At 42.5% G+C, this 27,135-nt stretch overlaps 1 protein-coding gene and 1 non-coding gene across 24 annotated transcripts in view; both read right to left on the reverse strand.

Moving 5' to 3' along the window:
- Positions 1–27,135, reverse strand: part of USP54 (ubiquitin specific peptidase 54) — a 120,468-nt gene that overhangs the window by 9,733 nt on the left and 83,600 nt on the right. For 18 of the 23 annotated variants that reach the window (XR_004176973.1, XM_009214686.4, XM_009214679.4 and 15 more), the window contains 10 exons: positions 24,798–24,966; positions 23,223–23,393; positions 19,187–19,318; positions 18,626–19,006; positions 18,155–18,386; positions 15,032–15,165; positions 11,670–11,837; positions 8,963–9,082; positions 7,859–8,054; positions 4,445–5,820 (listed from right to left, as the gene is read on the reverse strand). Coding sequence is in view for 22 of the 23 variants with exons in the window: in XM_009214686.4 (XP_009212950.2) it covers positions 4,445–5,820; positions 7,859–8,054; positions 8,963–9,082; positions 11,670–11,837; positions 15,032–15,165; positions 18,155–18,386; positions 18,626–19,006; positions 19,187–19,318; positions 23,223–23,393; positions 24,798–24,966 (3,079 nt within the window). In the remaining variant the exon portion in view is untranslated. The remainder of the gene's footprint in view (positions 1–4,444; positions 5,821–7,858; positions 8,055–8,962; positions 9,083–11,669; positions 11,838–15,031; positions 15,166–18,154; positions 18,387–18,625; positions 19,007–19,186; positions 19,319–23,222; positions 23,394–24,797; positions 24,967–27,135) is intronic. The other 5 variants (XM_017962940.3, XM_017962937.3, XM_009214693.4 and 2 more) reach the window with 4 other exon arrangements.
- On the reverse strand, positions 17,511–17,617 carry LOC116269646. Its single transcript, XR_004177253.1, has one exon. It is a non-coding gene; the product is annotated as a U6 spliceosomal RNA (small nuclear RNA).

A 27,135-nucleotide genomic window follows, 5' to 3' on the forward strand; every position in this document is an offset into this window, starting at 1 on the left:
TTAAAAGGAAAAAATATGTAAAATGATATACAAGCAAAAAAAAAAAAACACTTTCTGTATATGTAGGTCTACATAGGATTGTATGAACAGAAAAATACAATGTATGCACACTACATAATTACCTGGGGAAGGAGGGATGGCTGTGAGAGAAGAGACAGGAAAATTGTGTATAATAAAAACACCATGTGTGTTATGTTCTTATTTCTATAAAATTATTCATGTGTTTTTTGGGTTTTCTGAGCCACTCCTCAGATGACTATAGGTAGCCAGGTTTAAGGATTACAGCTAAGGCCAGGCGCAATGGCTCATGCCTGTAGTCCCAGCACTTTGGGAGGCCAAGGCAGGCGGATAACGAGGTCAGGAGTTCGAGACCAGCCTGACCAACATGGTGAAAACCCCATCTCTAACAAAAATACAAAAACTAGCCAGGCGTGGTGGTGGGCGCCTGTAATCCCAGTTACTCAGGAGGCTGAGGCAGGATAATCACTTGAACCCAAGAGGCAGAGGCTGCAGTGAGTCGACTTCGCGCCACTGCACTCCAGCCTGGGCAACAGAGACTCACTCCATCGCAAAAAAAAAAAAAAAAAAAAAAAATTACAGCTATCGCCGGCTGTGGTAGCTCATGCCTGTAATCCCAGCACTTTGGAAGGCTGAGGCAGTAGGATCACTTGAGCCTAGGAATTCAAGACCAGCCTAGGCAGCATAGTGAGACCCCCATCTCTAAAAAAAGAAAGAAAAAAAAGCATTAAAAAATTAGCCAGGTATGGTGGTGCACATCTGTATTTGGAAGCCTGAGGCAGGAGGATCATTTGAACCTGGAAAGTGGAAGCTGGAGTGAGCCATGATCGTGCCACTGTACTCCAGCCTGGGTGACAGAGTAAGACTTTGTCTCAAAAAAAAGAGAAAAGAATTACAGAGTAATGTTTAGAATTGGCTGTTCCTCTAATCAAGCCAAGTGTGACTCCTAGACAAGAAGGTAGCCACTGGAATCTCCTGAAGGGAGTAGAATCTGATTCCTTTAAAAGAAGGCAGGGTGTGATGGCTTACACCTGTAATCCCAGCACTTTGGGAGGCTGAGGCAGGTGGATAACCTGAGGTCAGGAGTTCAAGAGCAGCCTGGCCAACATGGCGAAACCGGTCTCTACTAAAAATACAGAAATTAGCCGGGTGCAGTGGTGTGCACCTGTAGTCCCAGCTACTCGGGAGGCTGAGGCAGGAGAATCACTCGGAGGCAGAGGTTGCAATGAGCTGAGATCGCACTGCTGCACTCCAGACTAGGTGATAGAGCGAGAATCCATCAGGAAAAAAAAAAAAATTTAAGCAGAGGTAGAGGTGGCCATTTGTAAGGGAATTTCTAGAATAAATAAAAAATAGGGTTAAGATGATGTCTACTCACTGATCAATCATAACAAAAGAAAGACTACCAGACATTATGTATTTGCTGATATGGCATAAGAAATACAAAGAACTTCCTATTAAATATTATTGCTTTTAAAATTTGTATCTGATTTTAATTGAGCCTCTAGCTCTAAGTACTAAGCTGCAGGAAAAATGAGGGCTAGAAGAACATGGTGGTTTTTTTGGGACAGAGTCTCCCTCTGTTGCCCAGGCTGGAGTGTAGTGGCCTGATCTCAGCTCACCACAACCTCCGCCTCCCTGGTTCAAGTGATTCTCCTGCCTCAGCCTCCCGAGTAGCTGGGACTACAGGTGCGTGCCACCATGCCCGACTAATTTTTATATTTTTAGTGGAGACAGGGTTTCACCGTGTTGGCCAGGCCGGTCTTGAACTGACCTCGTGATTTGCCTGCCTTGGCCTCCCAAAGTGCTGGGATTACAGGCGTGAGCCACTGCACCCGGCCACAACAAGTTTTTTTTTCTTAAAGACTTAAAACTATAATCAGCAAAATCTACAATGTGTGAAATGTTAAAAGACAATGACCAAATTTCTTCAACAAATAAATGGAAGGGGAAAAAACAGAGGGTATCATACTGGCAAAAAAACCCAAAACCAAAAACAACAACAACAAAAAAAAGACTTACGAGCCTTACCATCAAAAAGCAATGTGTGTGTCTTGTTTGAATCCTGACTTGAAATAAAACAACTGTAAAAAGACATTTATGGGACCACTGAGAAAACTGGAATATTGGCTAGGTATTATATTAATAAATTATTGTTAATTTTTTAGGTATAATAATATTACAGGTTTGTCTCTTAAAAAAGAATCTGGCTGGGTGCGGTAGCTCATGCTTGTAATCCTAGCACTTTGGGAGACCAAGGCAGGTGGATCACCTGAAGTCAGGAGGCAGAGGCTGCAGTGAGTCGAGATCGTGCCACTGCATTCCAGCCTGGGTGACAGAGCGAGACTCCATCTCATTAAAAAAAAAAAAAAAGAATGTTTATTTCTGAGAGATACATGCTAAATTATTTATGAATGAAATAATATAATGTCAGAGATTCAGAGATTTGTTTTAAAATAATCTAGAGGAGGCTGGGCATGGTAGCTCATGCCTGTAATCCTAGCACTTTGGGAGGCTGAGGCAGGTGGACTACTTGAGCTCAGGAGGTAGAGACCATCTGGGCAACATGGCAAAACCCTGTCTCTCCAAACCACACAAAAAAATTAGCCAGATGTGGTGGTGTGTGCCTGTGGTCCCAGATACTCAGGAGGCTGCGGTGGGAGGACCTCAGAAGTGGCCCTGATGGCATCACTGCATTCCAGCCTGGGCAACAAAGCAAGACCTTGTCTCAAAAAATAAAATAAAATAAAATAAAATAATGTAGAGGGGAAAGGAAAGTGGTGGAGGTATAGCTAAATCAAAACTGGCCATATGCGCAGTGGCTCACTCCTGTAATCCCAGCATTTTGGAAGGCCAAGGTGGGCGGATGACGAGGTCATGAGATGGAGACCATCCTGGATAATATGGTGAAACCCCATCTCTACTAAAAATACAAAAATTAGCCAGGCGTGGTGGTGCACACCTGTAGTCCCAGCTACTTGGGAGGCTGAGGCAGGAGAATCACTTGAACTCAGGAGGCAGAGGTTGCAGTGAGCCGAGATCGCGCCACTGCACTCCAGCCTGGGAGGTAGAACAAGACCTCGTCTAAAAAATAAATAATAAAATAAAATAAAATAAAATAACTGCCATATGTTGATAACTGCAAGATAATCACTATGGAAGGTGGTTATAAGTACCTGGAGGGTTATCATAACATTTATTTTGTTTTTTTTTTTGAGATGGAGTTTTGCTCTTGTTGCCTAGGTTGTAGTGCAATGGTGTAATCTCAGCTCACTGCAACCTCCGTCTCCCGGGTTCAAGCAATTCTCCTGCCTCAGCCTCCTGAGTAGCTAGGATTACAGGCGTCCACCACCACCACGCCCAGCTAATTTTTTGTATTTTCAGTAGAGCCATGTTGGCCAGGCTGGTCTCCAACTCCTGACCTTAGGTGATCCATCCGCTTTGGCCTCCCAAAGTGCTGGGATTACGGTGTGAGTCACTGTGCCCGGCCTACTCTTATTCTTTACTTTTGAATATATTTGAAATTTCCCATAACAAAAGGTAATTTCTTATTTTTTAGATATCTATAAGATGGTGTCTGCTCAAGTTCAAAGTACGATGAAATTCAGAATATAGGTCAAGAGCAGTGTTTATATAACACTTTAGGAACTACAATTATGTCAAAATCTGGTCACAAAAGACCACATACTGTATGATTCCATTTATATGAAATGTCCAGAACAGGCAAATCTCTAGAGACAGAAAATAGATGAGTTGCCTGGGGTTGGGGGAAGAGAAGGAGGAGATAAAGAGTGATTTGCCAATGGGTACAGAGTTTCTGGTTAAAACGCTTTTTTTTTTTTTTTTTTCTTTTTGAGACAGGGTCTCACTCTGCCACCCAGGCTGAAGTGCAGTGGCGCAATCTCAGTTCACTGCAACCCCCACGTCACCAATTCAAGCCATTCTTGTGCCTCAGCCTCCCAAGTAGCTGGGATTACAGGTATGTGCCACCACGTCCAGCTAATTTTTGTATTTTTAGTAGAGACGGGGTTTCACCATGTTGGTCAGGGTGGTCTCGATCTCCTGACCTCAAGTGATCTGCCCTCGGCCTCCCAAAGTGCTGGCATTACAGGAGTGAGCCACCGCGCCCGGCCCTGAACCATTCTTTAGCACAGCATACGGGAGAAGCCATGGGCAAATACTTAGTAATCTCTTACTTTAGAAGGAGGGAAGTTGCCTGTGAGTGATAATTCTGCCCCTTCCTCCACTCTAGCCAGAAAAATGTCTAGCTCTTGTCATGGAGGCTTTCTGAGTAAAGTAGAAAGTTCTACTACCTCCTACTAAGCTGGGGATACTATCTGTATAGAATACCCCCTTCTGATCTTTCCCTGCTTTCAGCTTTTATATGATCCTCCCTCCTCCCCCCAACCCCTGTTTGCATTCTTACCTGTTTGGCTAAGTGGGTGCCAGGCTGTATCCTGCTGCCCCCATCCAGAACAGTCAAGTTGTGAAGCGTGAAGACTGGCCTGATACAGAGACTCCAATTCTGAGGTCTCCTGCTCTGTGTCTTGGTTCCAATGTGGATGCAAAAGGATGTGATTTCTCTCTGGATAGGTTACACATATATGGGAATCATGAGGGGAGGACTTCATTCCTGGCCTAGAGGCCGCATGTTTAGGCTGAGAATCACAGAACCTTGTGACATTCACCCAGGAATCCAAAGGCAAGGAAGTCCCCAAGTCAGCACTGCTGCCCAGACCCTTAGACCTAGCATCTCTCACTTGGAACGGCTTCTCTTGGTATATGTCTGGCTCTGCCAACCTGGGCTGTCCTCCCCTAGAAGTTTCACCATTAGGCAGCCCAGAGTTTAAGGCAAGAGAAGAATGTTCAGTGGACTCTTCCCAGGAAAGTGGTTTGTCCCCACTCTCCAGAGAGGATTGTTGCTTTGCCCATGGCCAGTGGCCTTTCTCTTGACCCTGTGAGAAAGGAGGCTTAGAATCAGAAGGGGAAGAGTTCTTCCTTAGACTACCTGACAAACTTATTTCCTTGAAACCTGTACTATCTCTCATGGAGACACCCTGCATCCTCTGGAACTGCTCAGCCAGAGAACGGACAAGCCCCTTCGTGCTGGGAAACTCTGGCCTGTAGGGCTCCTCACTGCCTCTGTCCACTTTTAAAGTCAATGAAGTTTTGAGGCTTTGGCCTTGGAGGCATTGGTTAGTTTTCTGCACAGGATCAGGACAGCGAAGCACAGATGAAGAAGCAACAGGCAGTATGGGGTGGCAGGTTCTATACAGGGGAAGGCTGGGCTGAGCTGATGAATTTGAAGGACTACAGCCTAGGCTATGTTCATCTCCCCTCTCAGAGGTGGCTATTCCAGGCATCACCAGGGAGGGGTTATTAGCAGGGTCCCTCTTTTCTTGGAATAGCTGTTCTTGAGCAATGCCTCTTCCTTCTTGTGGAGGTAGCTTGCTGCAACTGCTGTTGTCACACCTAGAGCCTTGCAGCTTACCCTCTGGGGCATCCAATGGCTCCCAACTATGATGAGAATTCTTCTCAGTCCATCCTGGTGTTTTAGGTAAACCTTGCCTGTGGAATGCAGAGGGTTCAATGTTGTCTACTTCAACCGAAGTCAGAAGCTTCAAGGCAGATCTACTGGGGGAGCTGTGCTGTGGGGCAGATGACACTGGAGATAGTGATGAGTGTGACTCATGGCAGGAAGCAGGTGAATGGAAGAAAGAACTGGCCCCAAACTCTGTATCCGTGCCGGGTTCCAGTTGGGCCTCTTGGCTTAACAATACTTGGAGCGGGATAGGCTGTTCACTGAAACAAATGGAGACAGCTAGTCATAAGCTGCCTTGACTGACAGGAACACTTACAGAAAGAACTGTTCATTCCATTCCCATTTCTAGCTATTCACACAGGGAATGGTAAAAATAAACAGAAAGACAAGCACAAGTAGAGTCAGTAGTTCAGAGGATCACAAAAGAAAAGGCACATGGTCAGCTCACACCAAGGTAAATAGGTAACATTAATCCTCTTTATTAAATGCCCTCACTAAAGGTGCACAGTAACATTAAGTGGACCCCTTGCCAATATTCTTCACTACCTGTGAAGTCACATTCCAATCACATTCTACTTGCAAATTAGGAAACAAAATCAGCTAGTCTCACATGCAGATGACATGGAAGGTAAGCAAAGCCTGAAAATCACTCATACCAAACAGCAAAAATCCAGGATGCTATACAGGGAGGCAAGTCCTACCTGGAGTCCTGAGAGGCAGCCCAGCCAAAGGAACCATGAGGCCACATTTACAAAATACACGGTGATTTGGGCTCATGGGAATACACAGAAATCAACCATTTCAAATATGTTTTTAAAATCTGGATTTTGTTCTATTAGTCACTGAGATGTTTCCCCAAAGCAATATGACTCTCTTGAGATTTAGGAGTAGGAGTAGGGATTAACTGTATTTAGTTGGTTTCTCACTAATTGTTTTGTATTTCTGATTTTAAAAACTTAATGTTACAAGGACTTAAATAAAGCCTCAATCACTCACCAGGAAGTATATGTTTTCTGGAAAGGGTTTACCTATCTAAATTGCTTATATTCAAAACAAGCCCCTAAATTCAAATGAAAATATACTATAAACTTTTGAGGGTATAGTCACCCAGTCACCCTTATAACATTATGGAGAGTAAGATATACTAATATGGGAAGCCTAATCATAAAAGGCAATATACATAATGGTTAAGTACATGTGCTTTAGCATCAAATAGACCTGCATTTTTTTTTTTTTTTTTTTTTTTTTTTGAGACAAGGTCTTTCAATGTCACCCAGGCTAGAGTGTGGCAGCACCATCACAGCTCACTGTAGCCTTGACCTGCCGGGCTCAACCAATTCTTCCACCCCAGCCTCCCAAGTAGCTGGGACCACAGGTATGCACCACCATGCCCAGCTAAATTTTTTTTGTTTTTTGTAGAGACAGGGTTTTACCATGTTGCCCAGGCTGGTCTCAAACTCCTTGACTCAAATAATCTGCCCTCCTCAGCCTCCCAAAATTCTAGGATTACAGGCATGAGCTACCATGCCTAGCAGTTAACTATTTTTGAACATTTGCCTTTTGAACATTGAGCCCAGGAGGTTGAGGCTGCAGTAAGCTATGATCATGCCACTGCACTCCAGCCTGGGTGAAAAAGCAAGATCCTGTCTCAAAAAAAAAAAAAAAGTTAACTGCTTTTATTAATTTATATTTTGAAAACTACTCAGAATTATTAATGGTCCAAATTAATGTTTATTTAAATTCATCTATTCTAAGTAAAAGCCAAATTCAAGGGCTGAGATGAGAGAACTACAACAATGACTACTGGAACTTCTTTCCTAGTCCTGACCATAAAGAAGCAAAGCAAAGGGAATAATTGTGTCTCTTCTTTATGGTGCAATCAGAGCAAGAAAGACTGCTTTCTCGGCTTCCATAAGGATAGGAAGCATTGAAATCCCAAAATAAATCACATGGTAGCTACTACAACATGAAATGTAGCCTAGATTGCCATGTCTAAGAACATAATATATATATACAAATATAATAATCGCATTACACAAGTCCAGGGCTAAAGTTACCCATGGGAAATGTGGACAAATAGTCTTATTATGCTGTACTTTTGCATCCTAGGAATTATTAAGGAAAGGACCAGCAGTACAATGAGTTTTTCACTGTATGTCTGACCTGAAAGAAGAAAATCTTTTCAGAGGACTCCTCTCTCCCCTTCAGTCGGCAAGACAATGAGAGCTCTTGCTATAGAGTACTCATGGTCACTTCTTCCCCTGGCGTTCATAAACTAACATGGTTCCCAAGCACTACCTTGTTGGCTGAGGGAGAGTCCCCGCCTGTGACGGGAGGCAGGCTGAGGGCTGCGACGGCTGCTGTGGTGATTGCTGCTGCTGCATGCGATCCTGCAGGCTCCGTGCTTTTCGAATACTGATTTGCAACTTCTTATCGACTAGGGCTCTGCTGTGCGTGCTACAGCTGGCACCATGCAGGGCAAGTCTTAGTTTAGCTAAAATGCAAAAGAAAATATAGCAGAAACAGAACACAAAACACAAACAAAAATAAAAAGAATAAAATTGAACAAAAATGAGCAAAGATATGCAGTAAAACTCAAAAATATGTAGCAGGAATGCAAGGCACGGACCATGCATATGCTGTCCAGGGCAAAGAGCTGCCTCTGGCTATAAGGAACATTGATGGAAGCCATGGAGGCCAAACAGGTTAATCCAAATTAAAAAACAAAACAAAACTAAAATAAATCAATAAGATAAACCGGTGCCTCCATCTTAGAGATTGCCACTCTTGTCCAACTGACCTGTCTGACTCTGGTCTCCACACTCTACTCTCACCCCTCTCTTCCCAATGGCCAACAGCAGAAATAAGATCCAAACCTGTATCTCTCTTTATAGACCACAGCTTCTTGTGGGTCACATACAAGAAGCCGATACCAATTCTAAGCCTTAGTCTCTTGCTGTAAGCTTATGGTGCTGCATACTATGAAGGTAGGGGAGAATCAGAAAGAATCAAATATTGAAGTAAAAAGTCACAGGCCTGGGAAGTCATAGCCAATTTATTCAGTTTTCCTTCTATAAGCTCCAACTCACTAGCCAGTGACTAGCAAAAAAGCAGACTAATCTCACATCTGAGGTCTAACTTTATCCTGGAATAAGAAGGTAGGCATGACTGGAGAAATCATCTATGGATTCCTTGCTGAGGTTATTCTGGTAAATATCCATAGGCCACAGTGCCAGTGCCAGGTACACTTAGAAATCTAAAGGGCAAAAACAGCTAACAGGCCTCAGTTTGGGAGAGCAAGAGTGAGGAGACACAAAAACTGTTGTCTGAGTGACAACACTAATAATACCTATTGTGAAGTTAGTCAAAAGTGCCATAGCCATAGCAGTTAGAGTTACTTACAGATAGCTTCATTACAGAGAGCCAAAGCTGCAGCACAGTCTCCTTTCTGTTCCAGATGCAGTGACTCTTCAAATACTGACTCTGCCTCTTGCAGGGACCTCTCAAAGCCGTCACTCCTCCCTGAAAGGGCCAGCACTTTTCATTTTCATTACAATTCATTCCAACTTTTCCTGTGTACTGTTGTTTCCCTTCAGTACACAGAGATCCTTGCTGCTGAGCCACTGGTCTACCCTTATTCCAACTGTTCATTGCTATTAAGAATTCTCTGAAACAAGCAGGACATTCATTTTGCCTTAACCGAGATGTTACCAAGGCCATGAAAGAGAGGCATGCCATTAATGGCCACATATTCTAACACCAAGACTCTTAGGAAGTCCCTCAAGGAAAGAACAAAGTATTCCATATAGCAGAAGGGTAGGTTCTTATGCCTGGAAGTGAACTGCTCTTTCCCAGTGCAATTCTTGCCAACTAGTGTCAGAACACCCTTGATGTCGACTGAGACCTTCACTGCTAAGTTATGGCAAAGGTAGCTTCATTATTCTGTGGACAACCATCCATACCACTTATTTACTTCACCAAATCACAGTCCTTTATGCACCACCCTAAACTGGAAAATCAGTACACCTCTTAGTCACAGATGGTCTACACTTGCTAATCCAATGTATCTGCCAGGGCAGTTGAACGGCCTTCGTTCCTGGTTTGCATATACATACTTTTCATAAGCATTGCTAAGTATTTACTTTCATCATGCTATTCCTCACCAAAACTACCCGCAAAGAAGTCAACTTCCCATACAGCGAGCAGGGAATATTCCATCCTTCTCTCAAATTGAATGTGTGCCAAAGCAGGAGCAGAAGAGTCTAAAAACAATACCAGATGAAAAGGCTAGGAAGTACAGGCAGAGAAATTTTTGTAAAAGAACTCTCATGTTTATGTATCCCTTGCCCTCTACTTGCTCATAATCATAAATTGGCAGCAAGCTGTAACATAAGTTCACCTACAAATGGGATTGCCAGTGAGCCTTCACAAAGTTGCAGGGGGGAAAAAAAAATGTCTGAGTTACTTCTCCCATAATGTCCCTCATCCTCCACTTACCTCCAGCTGGACATGGTAATAAAGGCTCTTCCACATCCCTAACATTCACTTCCTAATTCATCATGACTTTTTGAGAGCAATGGGAAGACAATGGAAACAGCAGGTTGGTTCTGAAGAACTTGGCACTCAGGATCCACTCTATCTCTAGAGGTGTGCTTTCCCTTACTTCCCAGACCTGAAGTTCTCTCATAATATTTGTAATCAACTAAATGTATACAACCTTTATAATCAGAGGTAGTGCCTAGAGCCATTTTTTTTAAGTTCTCTACGGAGATCTAGACAAGCTACAGTTGATCAATCACTGTACTAAATTTTAATTCTTATCCTCCAGAATCTTAGTATTCCATTCCTTGCTCATGCAGGAAATGCTGAACCACAGTGTATGGAAAATTGACAATGAAAGATAGCCAGTGGGCTCTCCTCCTAACTTTAATCTGTTGCCCAACTGGCAGAGAGAGAAAAAAAGGAAAGGAGAGAAATGACAAGACCCCTTTATTCAGAAGCAAAATAAACCTGGGACACCAATGTGATTATAGCTTGAGGTCAAAAAGGGAAAAAAGACTATCCAAATATAGAGACAGCTAAGTATTAGGATTTAAAACTAATTTGGAAACGAATACAATGTCTTGGGAAATATGAGGCAACAATTACCTTGAATCAAAAGAGAGTAGTATTAAAGGAAAAAAGCTGCCCCCAAACAGGATTACTTGGCCCAAGAAGATTCTCTAAGTGTATATAAAAAGAGAAACATGGTCAACAGAAAACAGCCAAAAAAGTTAAAAGCTTGCACTTACAAACTTGGACCTTTATACTGCTTTAGCACAATTTGTTGTAAGTGGGGTTTCCAAATTATAAAAATAATAAAGTCATTTTATAGGGGAAAAAAACCTAAGATATAGGTTTCATGGCCTATTTAAGGTAGATATCTCAGCTTGGCTGAACTATTTTTTTTTTTTTTTGAGATGGAGTCTTGCTCTGTCACCCAGGCTGGAGTGCAGTGGCATGATCTTGGCTCACTGCAAGCTCCGCAGCTGAACTATTTTGAAGGTTAGTCTCTTTTGGTACAAAGTGACATCCTAAAAAAATTCTAGGAAGAAAAAAAGTCTAACGTGGGGCAGTTGTGGAAGTCAAGTCATGCAAATTGTTTGAGGTTAGAGAATCAATTGTCTTGGTATCAAAAGTAAACTGGCTTTGTTCTTGCTCCTGTTTGGCAGATCCACTTCCCTGATGCTCCAGGTGGAATATTTCATGGGTATGTTTCTTCCCAGCAAGTAGAATTCCCCTCGCTGTCAATGTGGCTCACTGCCATTTTCAGCTATTTCTGACTCAAGGCTAGTTTTATTTACACCTTCAACAGATGTTCATGGGAAACATTATTCATGAACAATACACTATCTCTAATAAATTTAATAGATGTGCCCCAAATCAGGGCCTATCTCCAGTTAATAGTCTTGTCACATCCTACTCTAACTTGTTCTCACTGGAATGGGTGAATTAAGATTTTAAAAATTATTTTGCTAAAGAGAAGACAGGGAACTTACAAACTTAGATGTATTTTTCTACCCTTTCTGTCTTTCCCCATCACCCACAACCTAATGCTCACAACAATTACCCTGATTCTGCAGTTCATCCAAATCCATGAAGCGGCTAGGATGAGGGTTAAACCCTTTCGCTGCCTCTAATTCTTTCTCCCGTTTTCTTCGAAGTTCCTGTTCCTGCGCCCTCCTGGCCACCTCTTCCTGCAATTCATCCAGTTCACTTTTAGAAGATATCTCCTCACCTGTAATAAAAGCAAGGGAGAAGTCACTACATTTCCATTACCAAGACTAAGTACTTGATGAATTTTTAACCACTGCAATACTTTCCCTTTGGAATTCTTGCTTTCAATTTGGAGTTTATTTATTTATTTATTTATTTTTATTTTTTATTTTCTTGAGACGTAGTCTCACTCTGTCGCCCAGGCTGGAGCGCAGTGGCGCGATCTTGGCTCACTGCAAGCTCCGCCTCCCGGGTTTACGCCATTCTCCGGCCTCAGCCTCCCGAGTAGCTGGGACTACAGGCGCCCACCACCTCGCCCGGCTAGTTTTTTGTATTTTTTAGTAGAGACGGGGTTTCACCGGGTTAGCCAGGATGGTCTCGATCTCCTGACCTCATGATCCGCCCGTCTCGGCCTCCCAAAGTGCTGGGATTACAGGCTTGAGCCACCGCGCCCGGCTATTTATTTATTTTTTTGAGATGGAGTCTGTGTTGCGCAGGCTGGAGTGCAATGGCGCCATCTCAGCTCACTGTAACATCCGCTTCCTGGGTTCAAGCGATTCTTCTGCCTCAGCTTCCTGAGTAGCTGGGACTACAGGCACGTGCCACCAAGCCCAGCTAATTTTTGTATTTTTAGTAGAGACAGGGTTTGACCATGTTGGTCAGTCTGGTCTCAAACTCCTGGCCTCATGATCCACCTGCCTCGGCCTGCCAAAGTGCTGGGATTACATACAGGTGTGAGCCACTGCACCAGGCCCAATTTGGAGCTTTTATTTTGGATAATGCTTCCCATAATCAGATTCAGGATGGCACTTGGGCCAGGAATAATAATAATAATAATAATAATAATAATAATAATGATAATGATAATAACAACAGGCCAGGCACAGTGACTCATGCCTGTAATCCCAGCACTTTGGGACGCCAAGGTGGGAGGATCACCTGAGGTCAGGAGTTTGAGACCAGTCTGGCCAACATGGTGAAACCCTGTCTCTACTAAAAATACAAAAATTAGCTAGGCTTGGTGGAAGGTGCCTGTAATCCCAGCTACTCAGGAGGCTGAGGCAGGAGAATCACTTGAACCTGGGAGGTGGAGGTTACAGTGAGCCAAGATCATGCTATTACACTCCAGTCTGGGGGACAAGACCAAGACTTCGTCTCAAAATAATAATAATAATAATAACAACAACATTTATTGAGTGCTTCACAACAATGGTATTACACTGAACATTTGCTCAGCGCTTACTATGTGCCAGAAATAGTTTTAAGCACGTTTACATGTATTATTTCATTTAATCATAACAACAACTTACAAGGTAGATACTATTACCCCCATTTTAGGAATGAGGAAACTGAGTCACAAAGAGGATAAATAATTTGCCCAAGGTAAAACAAATGGGAAATAATGAAGCTAAATTAAAGTCAAGTAGGTTAAATTCATAATCATGCTTTAATCATTAGAGAACACTTTCTACTAAGTGTTGTCACTGACTGACTGGGGAGCTTCAAGCATGTCATTTTCTCACCCTTAATTTCCACCACCTCTTTGAATTTGTAAAATGTCCACAGCAGTAAAAGTCCAATTTTATAAACCTTTCTAGATGGATCTAAATAGATCTAGAAGGATGTCCATAAAAAATTAAGTGAAAAATTGAGTGAGAGAAAAACATGTATAGTATGACTTCATCTTACTTTTTAAAAATGGTGCTTACCTATATATATGTACATAAACTTATCTATGTACTTGTGTAAGCATAGAAAAAGACGGAAAGATATATACTACAATGGTAACAGTGGTTCCTTCAATTTCAGGAGGCAAAGGGCAGATTATTGAATTACTGGACTTGATTTACCTCTGTAGTTTTTTAAAAGAGTATGCAAAGTTACCATATAAGAAAGTTTGTTTTGTGTCTTAATAAAATGGTTAGATCAAATTGTGGGGCATAAATAGGGCTTGTTATACAAAGAGGATGGTGGGGTGATATGGTGTGTGAAGAATCTTGTCATAACTCCTTGCTAATTATCTTTTACCAATTGAAGAATGCTGTTGGTGAATTCTATCCAACTAGTCCAGAATTGAGGACTATTCAGGAGATCATGAGACTCAGTCTTTAGTGCAATAAAAAAAATCCTGGCTATCTGAAGAAAAGGGAGAATAGTCTCATGCATGATTCACAAGTTTCTCAAAACAATGTTATTCAACATGAAATAAATTAAAATATGGGGAATAAACCAAATGTATAATTACAATGGGAAGCCCAAATTTCTTCCACGTGTCTCTTAACTGTAACTTACTAGAGCACAGGATTCCAGAGATGTCTGCCTTTATAGACATTGTTCTGCTCTGCCAGATATCTGCAACCTTTAGTGTACATACCTAAAAGGGTTCATGCCTTTTTATTACTGCTGCTGCAGGCCTTTCTTCCTGCTACGTCTAAGAATTGTCAGTAACTATCAAGAGAATTGGTAGTAAGACTAAGATATTTAGCCACGGGTAAGGATAAATTTGAATTGCTTATTTCCAAGTTTTAAAAATAGGCACATATGTACCCCTTTGGTATGTCAATTCATAATACTAAACAATAAGAAATCCATTTTCCAAGAGGCTGTCACTAATCCAAGGAAAGCCCTAGGATCTATTCTTCCAAAAAATGGGGATGTTATTAACACTGTTCACCATATTTCTGTCCCTTCTTGCTCCCACAAGGGCTCCCTCCAAGTAGAAAGAAATATTCAAGCAGGCTGTGATGAAGAACAAAAAATAGATAAATCCAAAGATGGAGCAACTGAAATGACTCTACATTTACATTCTGATGGAATACTCAAACTGTAACTGTCCTTTTTTTTTTTTAAATGGAGTCTCACTCTGTCGCCCAGGCTGGAGTGCAGTGGCACGATCTCGGCTCACTGCAACCTCCACCTCCCAGGTTCAAGCAATTCTCCTGCCTCAGCCTCCCAAGCAGCTGGGACTACAGGTGCACACCACTACGCCCGGTTAATTTTTTGTATTTTAGTAGAGATGGCGTTTCACCATGTTGCCCAGGCTCGTCATGAACTCATGAGCTCAGGCAATCTGCCTGCCTTGGCTTCCCAAAGTGCTGGGATTACAGGTGTGAGCCACCGCACCCGGCCTATAACTGTCCTCTAATTTCAAATATACTCAAGTAAGTCTGGTCCCCAGACAAAACTGCTGGTCAAATCCAGTGTCCTTCTGCTTACCTGAGAAAGGCTGACTCTTTGTCCAGCCACCCATGGATGCTGTGGAGTCCACCTCCAGGATGCTACTACTGTGCGACTTTGGGATATGACGCCAGGAAGGAACCAACCCAGCTGATCTCTTAGCACTTGGATCCCTTCAAAAGAGAACCCAGAGTCTAGTGAAAGCATGAAAGCAGGTTACAGTAACATTCCTAGGACTAAATCTCTCTCTCAAAAAAAAAAAAAAAAAAAAAAAAAAAAAACACATCAAACTGACATAATTAGAGCTTCTGCTAAATTACTTCTAAAGAATTGAAATATCCACTCATTCTCCTATCTAATCTCATCTCACCTCATTCACATCTTGTGCATCTAGCACAGTATCTGGTACATAATACGTATTCAAAATCTGTTGAAAGTATTAATGAACGTATTGGTTTCATATCTATTTCCTTCTTTCTTACTAAACCTTTGTACCATCTTCTCATAAGTAAAACTGAACAGGATCCTGCGGACAGGAAAGAACATTGAGGGAGTATGAACATGTGGTTATCACCTTTCATTCCTTTCAAAGCAGCTCTACTATTAGAAAAATTGCCTTGGCTGGGTGCAGTGGCTCACGCCTGTAATCCCTGCACTTTGGGAGGCCAAGGCGGGCAGATCATGAGGTCAAGAGATCAAGACCATCCTGGCCAACATGGTGAAACCCCATCTCTACTAAAAACACAAAAATTAGCTGGGCATGGTGGCACGTGCCTGTAGGCCCAGCTACTAGGGAGGCTGAGGCAGGAGAATCGCTTGAACCCAGGAGGTTGCAGTGAACCAAGATCGCGGCAGTGCACTCCAGCCTGGTGACACATCGAGAGACTCCATCTCAAAAGAAAAAAGAAAGAAAAAAGAAAAATTGCCTCTGTGGCAACTCAGTAAAAATAATGTATGGAGATTTGAAATTTATAAAGAAAACTGAGCCCTACGGGCAGGGTGCAATGAGTGCTAATAAACTGTCATCATTATTATGAATACTATTAGCATCATAAAACACAGAGTCCCAGTGACCCAAAAACAAATCAAAACAAAAACTATCCCACCACACTGGGTGTGGTGATTCACACCTATAATCCCAGTACTCTGGGAGGCTGAGGTGGGTAAATCACTTGAGCCCAGGAGTGAAAGATAAGCCTGGGCAAAATGATGAAACCCCATCGATACCAAAAAAAAAAAAAAAAAAAAGCAATGACAACAACAAAACACTATCCCAAAACAACATTTGGGTTTTTTCTCTGATTTTAGGATTACATAAGTTTTAATTCACTAATCCATTCTTTTTGAGATGGAGTTTCATTCGTCACCCAGGCTGGAGTGCAGTGGTGCAATCTTGCCTCACTGCAAACTCTGCCTCCCGGGTTCAAGTGATTCTCCTGCCTCAGCCTCCAGAGTAGCTGGGACTAGAGGTGCACGCCATCGTGCCCAGCTAATTTTTGTATTTTTAGTAGAGACAGGGTTTCACCATGTTGGCCAAGATGTTCTCAATCTCCCGACCTTGTGATCCACCCACCTCAGCCTCCCAAAGTGCTAGGATTACAGGCATGAGCCACCATGCGGTGGCCTACTAATCCATTCTTCTTTTTTTTTTTAGATGTAGTTTCACTCCGTTGCCCAGGCTGGAGTGCAATGGCACGATCTCGGCTCACTGCAACCAGACCTCCCAGGTTCAAGCAATTTTCCTGCCTCAGCCTCCGGTGGCTGGGATCTGGCCACCACCGCCCGGCTAATTTTTTTTTTTTTTTTGTATCTTTAATGGAGCAGAAGGGTTTCATGTTGGCCAGGTTGGTCTCGGGTTCCTGACCTTGATCCACCCACCTCAGCCTCCCAAAGTGCTGGAATTACAGGCGTGAGCTACCACAGCCAGCCTAGTCCATTCTTTTCTTTTCTTTTTTTTTTTTGAGATAGAGTCTTGCTCTGTCGCCTCGGCTGGAGTTGCCATGGCACGAGCTTGGCTCATTACCACCTCCATCTCCTGGATTCAAGTGATTCTCCTGCCTCAGCCTCCCAAGTAACTGGGATTACAGGCGCCTGCCAGCATGCCTGGCTAATTTTTGTTTTTTTAGTAGAGACGGGGTTTCACCATATTGGCCAGGCTGGTCTCAAACTCCTGACCTCAAATGATCCACCCACCTTGGCCTCCCAAAGTGCTGGGATTACAGGCGTGAGCCAACATGCCTGGCCTAATCCGCTCTTTAATACATTTTTTTACTGCATATATTTAAGGTATACAACATGATGTTATGAGATGTTATGAGAGACAGTAAAATGGTTACTATAATTGAAGGAAATTAACATACCCATCATCTCATATAGTCACCCATTTTTTTTTTGTTTTTGTGGCAAGAGGAGTTAAAATCTACTCATTTACCATGAATCTCATATGCAGTGCAATTTTATTAATTGTAGTCCTCATGTTTTACATTAGATCCCTAGACTTGTTTATCCTACATATCTGAAAAATATGGAAATCTTCACAAATTTTTGTGTCACCTTTGAGCAGGGGCCATGCTAATCTTCTCTGTATCATTCCAATTTTAGTATATGTGCTACCAAAGCAAGCACTAAACAATTATTTCATTATCCTTAGCAAACTAAGACAGGTACAGAAAACCAAATACGGCATATTGTCACTTATAAGTGGCAGCTACATGATGAGAACACATGGACACACAGAGGGGAACAACAGACACGGGCCTATCAGAGGGTGGAGGGTGGGAGGAATGAGAGGATCAGGAAAAACAATTAATGGGTACTAGCTTAATATGTGGGTAACAAAATGATCTGTACAACGAACTCCTATGACACAAGTTTATCATAACAAACCTGCACATATACACCCTGAACTTAAATTTTTTTAAATTACTTTATACATAACTGTACTTCAAAGTATTTCAAAGATAACTGTACATAGAAAGTTCTCTCCTTTCTCAAGTGCCTTTGTTCTTCCAGCAGAGGGTGCTGTTGTTATAGGAAGTTGATAGAGCACATAGTAGCAAAGGCCTTCCCTCCACTTGTCTAAACCTTGCCTGAAAGCCCCAAGTAGGTGGCTCACATTGCTGCAAGGGACAGTGTCACAACTGTTCAAAGGTCAAACAATACCTGTAGACATTTGAGCTCTCAGGCAGGGCTGCATCCAGGCTGACGGGGCTGCTGCTGTTCCTCTCACTGCTTTCATAGCCAGATTCCATTCGCTGGATTAGTCGGGGGTGCTGCTCTAAAAGGTGAGAGCCTGGCCGTGCTGGGCCCCAGCGCTTGTACTGGGGGCTTGGTCCACCAAATTTAATGTCATAAGAAGGTGGCTTGCTTGGTTCATCTGGTATAAATTCTTTAGCTGTCCCAATCAAAAGACAGGTATGGAAAACGAGGTAGATTTAGCATTTGCCTAAAATCAAGACCTAACTAACTCCTCCCTCTGGCTACTTACTCACTGAACTCATATCCTTAAAACACCCAACATCAGAGTAAAAATGCCCCTTGCCAGATGTACCAAAAAACCCAGGTTTTAAAAAGACACAAATCAACTTTATTCAAAAGCCCAATTCTTCCCCCATTCTTCCCTTATCTCCTCACCTGAATCCTCAGAAAAGGGGCTAAGCTGGGTATAGCCACAGTGCTTCCTTTTGTCCTTACTAAAGATACTGTCAATATTCAGAGATTCTCGTTTTGGTCTCCATGTTGGACGATACTTGCTGGAAGAACTGGATTTTGACTCACTGCTGGTACTCTCTATTTCCCAGTCACGAGAGTGTAAAGGTAGGGTCTTAGGAGGTTTTTTGTCAGGCTGGTCTCCTCCCCTGCCCCCACAGTGGGAGCCTACATTGGTCTGAGAAGCCAGGGATGGTCTGTTATGGATCATATTGCTGACTGTCTCTTTAAAATCCCTCAGCCTGTTGGTGCTGCTGGATGGTTTGGAGGCATTTCTAGGAGCCTGCTTCTCTTTCAGTGTTTCTCCTAAAAACACAAAGAATGAAAGAAATATAGATGTTTAAAGTGATCATGGATACTAGATCCCAGTGTCGAAAAAGCAAAGAAAAGCCCTTTGAGCAGAAAGGAGAAGCCAACAGTCTGGAGCATGACAGAAGTTTGATAGCGTGAATGAAGGCGAAAGAGAAGCAGTGCAGAGGGGCTTGCCTTCACTGTGGTATCCTGAGGCCTGGGGCTCGTCGCCTTTCTTCCTAACCCGACCAGAGCTCCTCTTGCGCTCTATCAGTGACCCTTTCTTGGATGTGTGTTTCTGATTACATTCACTATCAGTCAGGTGTCCTGAAAAAACAAGGAAATTGGGGTAAGCTGGTATCTGAGACTAACCTCCATCCTCCTGAGAACCTACCTAATCTCCCTTTGGGAGTGCCACAAATTTAGAGTGCCCATGGAACAGAAGCTGTAGGGCATAGGCTATCTGATTTCAGTGTAGGAACCTCCCAGTAGATAAATGCAGAGAAGGGCCGGGTACAGTGACTCACACCTATAATTCCAGCACTTTGGGAGGCTAAGGTGGGCAGATCACTTGAGGCCAGGAGCTCGAGACCAGCCTGGCCAACATGGCAAAACCCTGTCTCTACTAAAAATACAAAAATTAGTCGGGCATGGTGGCATGTGCCTGTAGTCCCAGCTACTGAGAGGCTGAGGCATTAGAATCACTTGAACCCAAGAGGTTGCGGTGAGCTGAGATCATGCCACTGCACTCCAGCCTGGACAACAGAGCAAGACTCTGCTAAAAAAAGAAAAAAAAAAAAAAAAGGATAAATGCAGAGAAGCTGGGAGCATCCAAATTTACAATGTCTTGACCAATCTCAATCCCACTGATAATCTTCCCCAGTGACCCAGAAGGTCTAACGACATGTTTCTAGGTAACTTTTTAAAGGCAAAAGTTTTAAAGATGGTATAAAAATGTCAGGTAGCCATATACTTTCGCTCTCATAAATTGAAGACAGAGTTTTCCTTTTATTTATTTAGCAACACATATCAAATAAAGTCTGATTTTCAGTACATCTGGTATTATCCTGGATACTCCAGACTTTGCCCACAAGAGCTCTGATTGTATATGGCTTTAAGACCCAGTTCTAAGCTTCCCTTAATTGTAGATCATTTAAAGAACACTTCAACTTTGATTAATTCTCATTCCTATCCCCTACCCACGCTTCACGAAACTTGGCTCTATCCAGAGATTACACATCACAGTTCCTTAATACTAATCACTAGGAAAACCAGGAGAGCTGGGCTCTTTTATGTAACTTGCCCAGCTTCATGCCCATAGTATGCAAATACATGAGCATGATTTGATGACAGCAAAGGTCAGATTCTAAAGGATATAAGCAACTAAAGTGCTGGAAGCCAGAGATGAATTAAGCAGGTAAAATAATTTTGAAGATACACTTAGGAAAAAAAAAAAAAACCTTAGGTCAAATGCACGGAAAGCTAACAAAAATTTGTTTTCACATAACAGTATATGAAAATCCTTATACATATTCAGGTATCACCAGTGTAGTGATATGGATAAATATTTTCAATCAGTTGCCCCTTGGAATCTTGTATTGCTTTTATTTGGTCCTTTTCTACCTCTGTGCCCACAAGAAAGATTTAAGAGAGGAGGAAATGACTTGGAGCAACTAAGTCTTTTTTTTTTTTTTTTTGAGATGGAGTCTAGCTCTGTCGCCCAGGCTGGAGTGCAGTGGAATGATCTTGGCTCACTGCAAGCTCCGCCTTCCGAGTTCACGCCATTCTTCTGCCTCAGCCTCCTGAGTAGCTGGGACTATAGGTGCCTGCCACCACGCCCAGCTAATTTTTTGTATTTTTTTTAGTAGAGACGGGGTTTCACCATGTTAGCCAGGATGGTCTCTATCTGACCTCGTGATCCGCCCACTTTAGCCTCCCAAAGTGCTGGGATTACAGGCGTGAGCCACTGCGCCTGGCCGCAACTAAGTCTTACAAATGTTAAACCAATGGGCATGTTCTCCATTCCTCACACCCTCCCTGCCAAAACCCCTAAACCATTAACACAAATCTGCCTCTACTGGAAAATACGCTTAGTTTATCCTGTGGCTTGGCTTCTCCCTGGTTCACAGATTCAAAAAGTGGGTCTAAAAAACTCACATCTGACACAATCAATGCAGTAGTCATCAAAAGAAAGCCAACACAAGTCTGACCAAACCTCTAGGTCCAACTACCAATTTACAAGAAATATAGGACACAGAAACATGTTAAAGTATACCATAGGAATAAAATCAGCAAAATTCAGAATGTGGGAAATCTACAGGACAAAATACCTAGTTCTAGCAATAAATTGCAAGGAAAAAAATAGAGGAAAAAACATTATATTAAAAGAAACGCAAAGGACTTATCAACTCATCACAATACACAGACCTCATTTAGATGCTGAGTCAAACACATAAACCATGAAAATATTATAATACTTGTAAGTGGATATTTGAACACTCATTGGTTACCTAGCAGTTTTAAGGAATTATCATTACTATTTTTGGTTTTTTTTTTTTTTTTTTTTTGAGACGGAGTCTTGCTCTGTCGCCCAGGCTGGAGTGCAGTGGCCGCATCTCAGCTCACTGCAAGCTCCGCCCATCATTACTATTTTTAAGTGTTATAATGCTACATTTAAAAAGTGATTCTTATGTTTCAGCAAACATAAGAAATATTTATGGAAAATGTGATAAAATGCCTGGGATGTGCTTCAAAATAATCCAGGAGTGGGTAAAGGTACAGGTAAAACTAGATTGGCTGTGAGTTATAATTATTGAAACTAAGTGATGAGTACATGAATGGGCAGTACACTATTCTATATAGCTTTGAATATCTTTGAAATTCTTGATATTAAAAAAAAAAGCCCCCCCAGCTTATAAACCACCAATCTCAAACAATGAGCTCACGAATTCCCACAGTCCCTAAGAATATGGATACTGTTCTATGCCTTAGGTATTCTATCTCCCAGAATAAACTTTTCATCTCAGCAGTCATTCACTGTTCTTGCCTGTATTGATTTCTTCCTCTGACATGGGTATACTCTCCTACAGATAAACAAAACAATGCAAGAATATTCTCCGCATGGAACTCATAATAACAAATAGATTATCTTTCATTCTTTTGCTTCTCTATCCTTCAGGAAGCTTAGCAAGCTGACATGCAGTTGTCCCTCACCAATCCCATAAATAGGCCCCTTCTATCAAAGCTCTTCACTTAGGACAAAGCCTGGCATGAGAACATGATGATATGCAAGATCACAGGGGCTTAATGGGATACCATGGGAATCAAGAGGATAGGAGGAGAAAGGCAGACTTGAGAATAATCACGTCAATAATCACATTACAATCTTTATTGACATGCTGCTATTGACAGGAGTATGTGCAATGGAGCATCATGGTTCATTCAAAACTGTGTTGCTTCTTTGTATCCCATTCAATTGCCCAAATTCTGTGCCATTCTGCCTTTGCATAACAAACATTTCTGACTTGCCCCAGTTTCTTTTTCTTCTTTTTTGAGTCTCACTCTGTCGCCCAGCCTGGAGTGCAGTGGCGTGATCCCAGCTCACTGCAAGCTTCGCCTCCTGGGTTCACGCCATTCTCTTGCCTCAGCCTCCTGAGTAGCTGGGACTACAGGTGCTTGCCACCATGCCCAACTAATTTTTTTTCTGTATTTTTAGTAAAGACGGGGTTTCTTTTTTTTTTTTCTTTTTTTTTTTTTTGACAGGGAGTCTCGCTCTGTCGCCCGGGCTGGAGTGCAGTGGTGTGATCTCCGCTCACTGCAGGCTCCACCTCCCAGGTTCACGCCATTCTCCTGCCTCAGCCTCCTGAGTAGCTGGGACTACAGTTGCCCACCACCACGGCCGGCTAATTTTTTTGTATTTTTAGTAGAGACGGGGTTTCACCATGTTAGCCAGGATGGTCTCGATCTCCTGACCTCGTGATCCGCCTGCCTCGGCCTCCCAAAGTGCTGGGATTACAGGCGTGAGCCACCGTGCCCAGCCAGAGACGGGGTTTCACTCTGTGTTAGCCAGGATGGTCTCGATCTCCTTACCTCGTGATCCGCCCGCCTTGGCCTCCCAAAGTGCTGGGATTACAGGCGTGAGCCACCACGCCCGGCCTCCCAGTTTCTTTTTCTTAGGAGATCTATGCAGGAATTGATTCAGGCAAGCAGGACCCTCTGTGTAAGTCCCTACCTGTGTCCCGACTGCTCTGAGACATGGAATCATTCTCCACATTATAGATGACTGTCCCCTGAGAATCAGAAGAGAAGTGACTGACCACAGACTCATGGTGGGAATGTTTGTAGGGATAGCTCTCCGTTGAGGAATCTGTTCGAGTGTCACTTGAGATGGAGGGCTCCCTCCCTGAGGGAAGGAGGAAACACATATGCAAAAAGTGAGGAAACAGAACAGTAACAGAGAGAAGGAAAAGAGATGGACACAACAAAGCTCCATAAGGCAAGAACTTCCTAGACACAAGTGTGAGAAGGATATGCTATACCATCGAGCCATTCTTCACAACACCCAACTTCCAGATCACCCAGACACATGTAAAATTCTTCCCATCCCTTTCCCTACCTTGCTGAAGCCCTCACTTTGCCTGCCACTGTGAAAACCTGTGAGGGTTTTACAAAGTCTATCAGGGAAAAAACTGAAGTAATGAAAAAGTTGTGAAAAGTAGGATATATTTAGATGGAAAGTCCCAGGACAACCTGTCATACATAGTCAGTTGTTCTCCTATCCCATAATCTTTCTCCTATACTCCCAAGAACGTCACTTAAAATTTCTGAATGGATATTAGATGCATTTTTAATGTCTCTGAGAAATTATTAGGGCTGTTACTTATATGAAATACATTAGTATAAATTAGTTCAATCAGACTGCTTCCCTCTGAATAGATAGCTGAGATAAGTATAATAGGACAAATGGGTATTTGATTGAAGGGAAAAGAGGTAGAACAGGTCTGGGTGGGGTATGAGAGGTGGAAGAAAGCACCAGGTACCAAGCAGGAGGGAGGTACAAAGGGGAGAAAGAAAGATGTCAAAGTCAAGCATCTTCTCTTTCAAAATTATATTAAGGGCCAGTATCAGATCTAGAAGAGTAAAATAATATTTCTTCCTCCTTTTCAGAAATCAAGCCAAAACTATTAGGTTATACCTCAAATACATTATAAGATTCTGTGGGCTATCCTAGAACTTTAGCCATCAAGCTGAAAATTGTTTTTACAGAAAGTCATTACTTAAGTTCTAAACAATTAACTTAGAAGTGAAAAAGTGATTCATAAGCAGACAAATATCACTACTGGACATGGAATTCCTCCCCCGCCCCCCGCCAAGACAGAGTCTTGCTATTTTGCCCAGGCTAGGCTCAAACTCCAGGTTCAAGTGATCCTCCCACCTCAGCCTCCCAAATAGCTACGATAACAGGCATGCATCACCCTGCCCAGCTACACATTTGCAATTTTAAAACAAAAATATCTCATGCCAAACAAAATAACTAGCCTTACAGTGGCTCAAATAAAACAACTCAATTAAGTCACTGTTAAATTGCTTATAAAAATCAGCCATCCTCAACACTCTTTTGACAACTGAAGGAAATAAAGGCTGGCACAAGTTAGGCTTGAGCACAGATTGGCACTTCTTTCTTACCTCTAATGGATCCTCTTTCTCCAAGCTAGGTTACGTGCTAAGGACATAATTAAGTATGAGTCCCAACTGTTTGATCACATGGGGTGAGAAGAGAAGAGAGGTAAAGAGCCAGGCTGCTCACCTGAATCTTCACTGTCGTAGCATGTCCTGCTGTATGAATGGAACTCAGCTTGGGGAGGCAGGTCCTGGGTGGATACTGGGGTACCCTGGGGATCTGCATAAAGCAGCAGCAGGGGCTGATAATGCCCCTTGATGCATTTGGTCACCACATCCTTCCATTTGGGCCCAATCTGAACCAGAAACAACCAAAAGAACAGGACAATTATACTTCATATCCACAATTCACAACATATCTTCCTGTTCTATATTCCTAAAGAAAATAAAAGAGATGAAAAGACAAGAATTGGGTAAAAAGGCAGCAAAAAAGATCTCAGACCTAACACTTTTTTTATTAAATCTTTTTTTTTTTCCTTTGCTAAGTCCTTTTAGAAAGCACTAAAATCCTATAGAAGAATAAAAGAATGAATAAAATTACTTTTATTTCTGTGAACCATCAACTCAGTTGTAAAATAGGAATAAAAGTTATCAAAGGTGGATATGCTATGTGAGGGAACTTCAGCTGCCTTGGTGACCAATTTCTTTTCACAGACATCAGATTAAAGCCCTCACTAGAAATCTGCATTTCCTTAGTTTTCTCCCAAATATTAAAATCACTTTCATGAAGCTGAAGAGCAGACAGAAACTCTCTCACAGACTGCCTTAGAACAAATGACATTCAGTTTCAGAGTCTGCAAATGGCAGGATATAAAATGTCAAACTGCTTAGAATAGACAACTGAACCTCTCGGCCTTAGCCCTGTGCTGGATTCAGCTCTGTTACCACAGTGGAAAAGTGTAAGAGAACAGCCACCGAATCAATTCAACCCAGTCCTCAAACTCACCCCATTTTAAGCTTGAACCAGTCACATTTCTTAGATAATGTGCCGCTCTTGGGGTTGGACAACTAGCATAGTGGTATGTTAATAATAGATGTCCAGTAAACTTATAACTGAGTTATTATTTTAATTAAAACATTTATATGCTCTTCACATATTAATATAATCATATTTACTACTTTGTAAGGGTATTTTCAAATAAAAACCCTAAATCTAAAAGAATTTATATAAATTGCCCCAAATTACAATAATACAAAAAGAGACAAAGAAAAGAATAAGGGAATTTGACAAACACTTTACTATTTGTGGAAGACACTGCTTAAAGTCTGTGGATTGGTGTAGATTAGTCACACCTTATCTCCTTATCTGCTAACCTTATCACAAGCAGCTTCCTAACTCATGCAGATCACATAAGCCACTTCAATCGCAAACTCTGTAGTTTAGACAGTATCAACTTTCCTGCTTTGTCATTATAACCCTACATGACTTATAACTATCCCAAAACACATGTTACTCTGTGATGGGGCACTTCAGGAAGATAACAAAGAATAATTTACAGCAGCCCTGACACAAAGTAGTACCCACTGGTAACTCCAAGATCTGAAATTCTGGACTTTGTATTAACCTTATAACCTCATTTGAGGCATTAGAGTGTTCCTACTCAAATCAATCAACACACACATTAAAAAAACAAATAACAACAAACAACCATTCCTCTCTGGAGTCCTAGTTTCCAAGAAGACAAAGAAAAGAAAGAACATGGCATGCCAAAAAAGGGCTGCAGCTATGTGCAGCCCATTCACTGCATGAACTGTGCCGGATGCATGCCCAAGGACAAGGCTATTAAGAAGTTTCTCATTCAAGGCCAGGCACGGTGGCTCACATCTGTAATCCCAGCACTTTGGGAGGCCGAGGCAGGTGGATCACTTAATGTCAGGAGTTAGAGACCAGCCTGGCCAACGTGGAGAAACTCCTTCTCTATTAAAAATACAAAAATCAGCCAGGCGTGATGGTGCACGCCCATAAGCCCAGCTACTTGGGAGGCTGAGGCACAAGAATCACTTAAGCCGGGGAGGCAGAGGTTGCAGTGAGCCGAGATCATGCCCCTGCACCCCAACCTGGGTGACAGCGCAAGACCCTGTCTAAAAAAAAAAAAAAGTTTCTCATTCAAAACATAGTAAAGGCTGCAGCTGTCAAAGACATTTCTGGGCCGGGCGCGGTGGCTCAAGCCTGTAATCCCAGCACTTTGGGAGGCCGAGACGGGCGGATCACGAGGTCAGGCGATCGAGACCATCCTGGCTAACACGATGAAACCCCGTCTCTACTAAAAGATACAAAAAAACTAGCCGGGCGTGGTGGCGGGCGCCTGTAGTCCCAGCTACTCCGGAGGCTGAGGCAGGAGAATGGCGTGAACCCGGGAGGCGGAGCTTGCAGTGAGCCGAGATCGGGCCACTGCAATCCAGCCTGGGCGACAGAGCGAGACTCCGTCTCAAAAAAAAAAAAAAAAAAAAAAAAGACATTTCTG

The sequence above is a fragment of the Papio anubis genome, chromosome 11 (assembly GCF_008728515.1).
Source record: "Papio anubis isolate 15944 chromosome 11, Panubis1.0, whole genome shotgun sequence".
NCBI classification, from domain to species: Eukaryota; Metazoa; Chordata; class Mammalia; order Primates; family Cercopithecidae; genus Papio; species Papio anubis.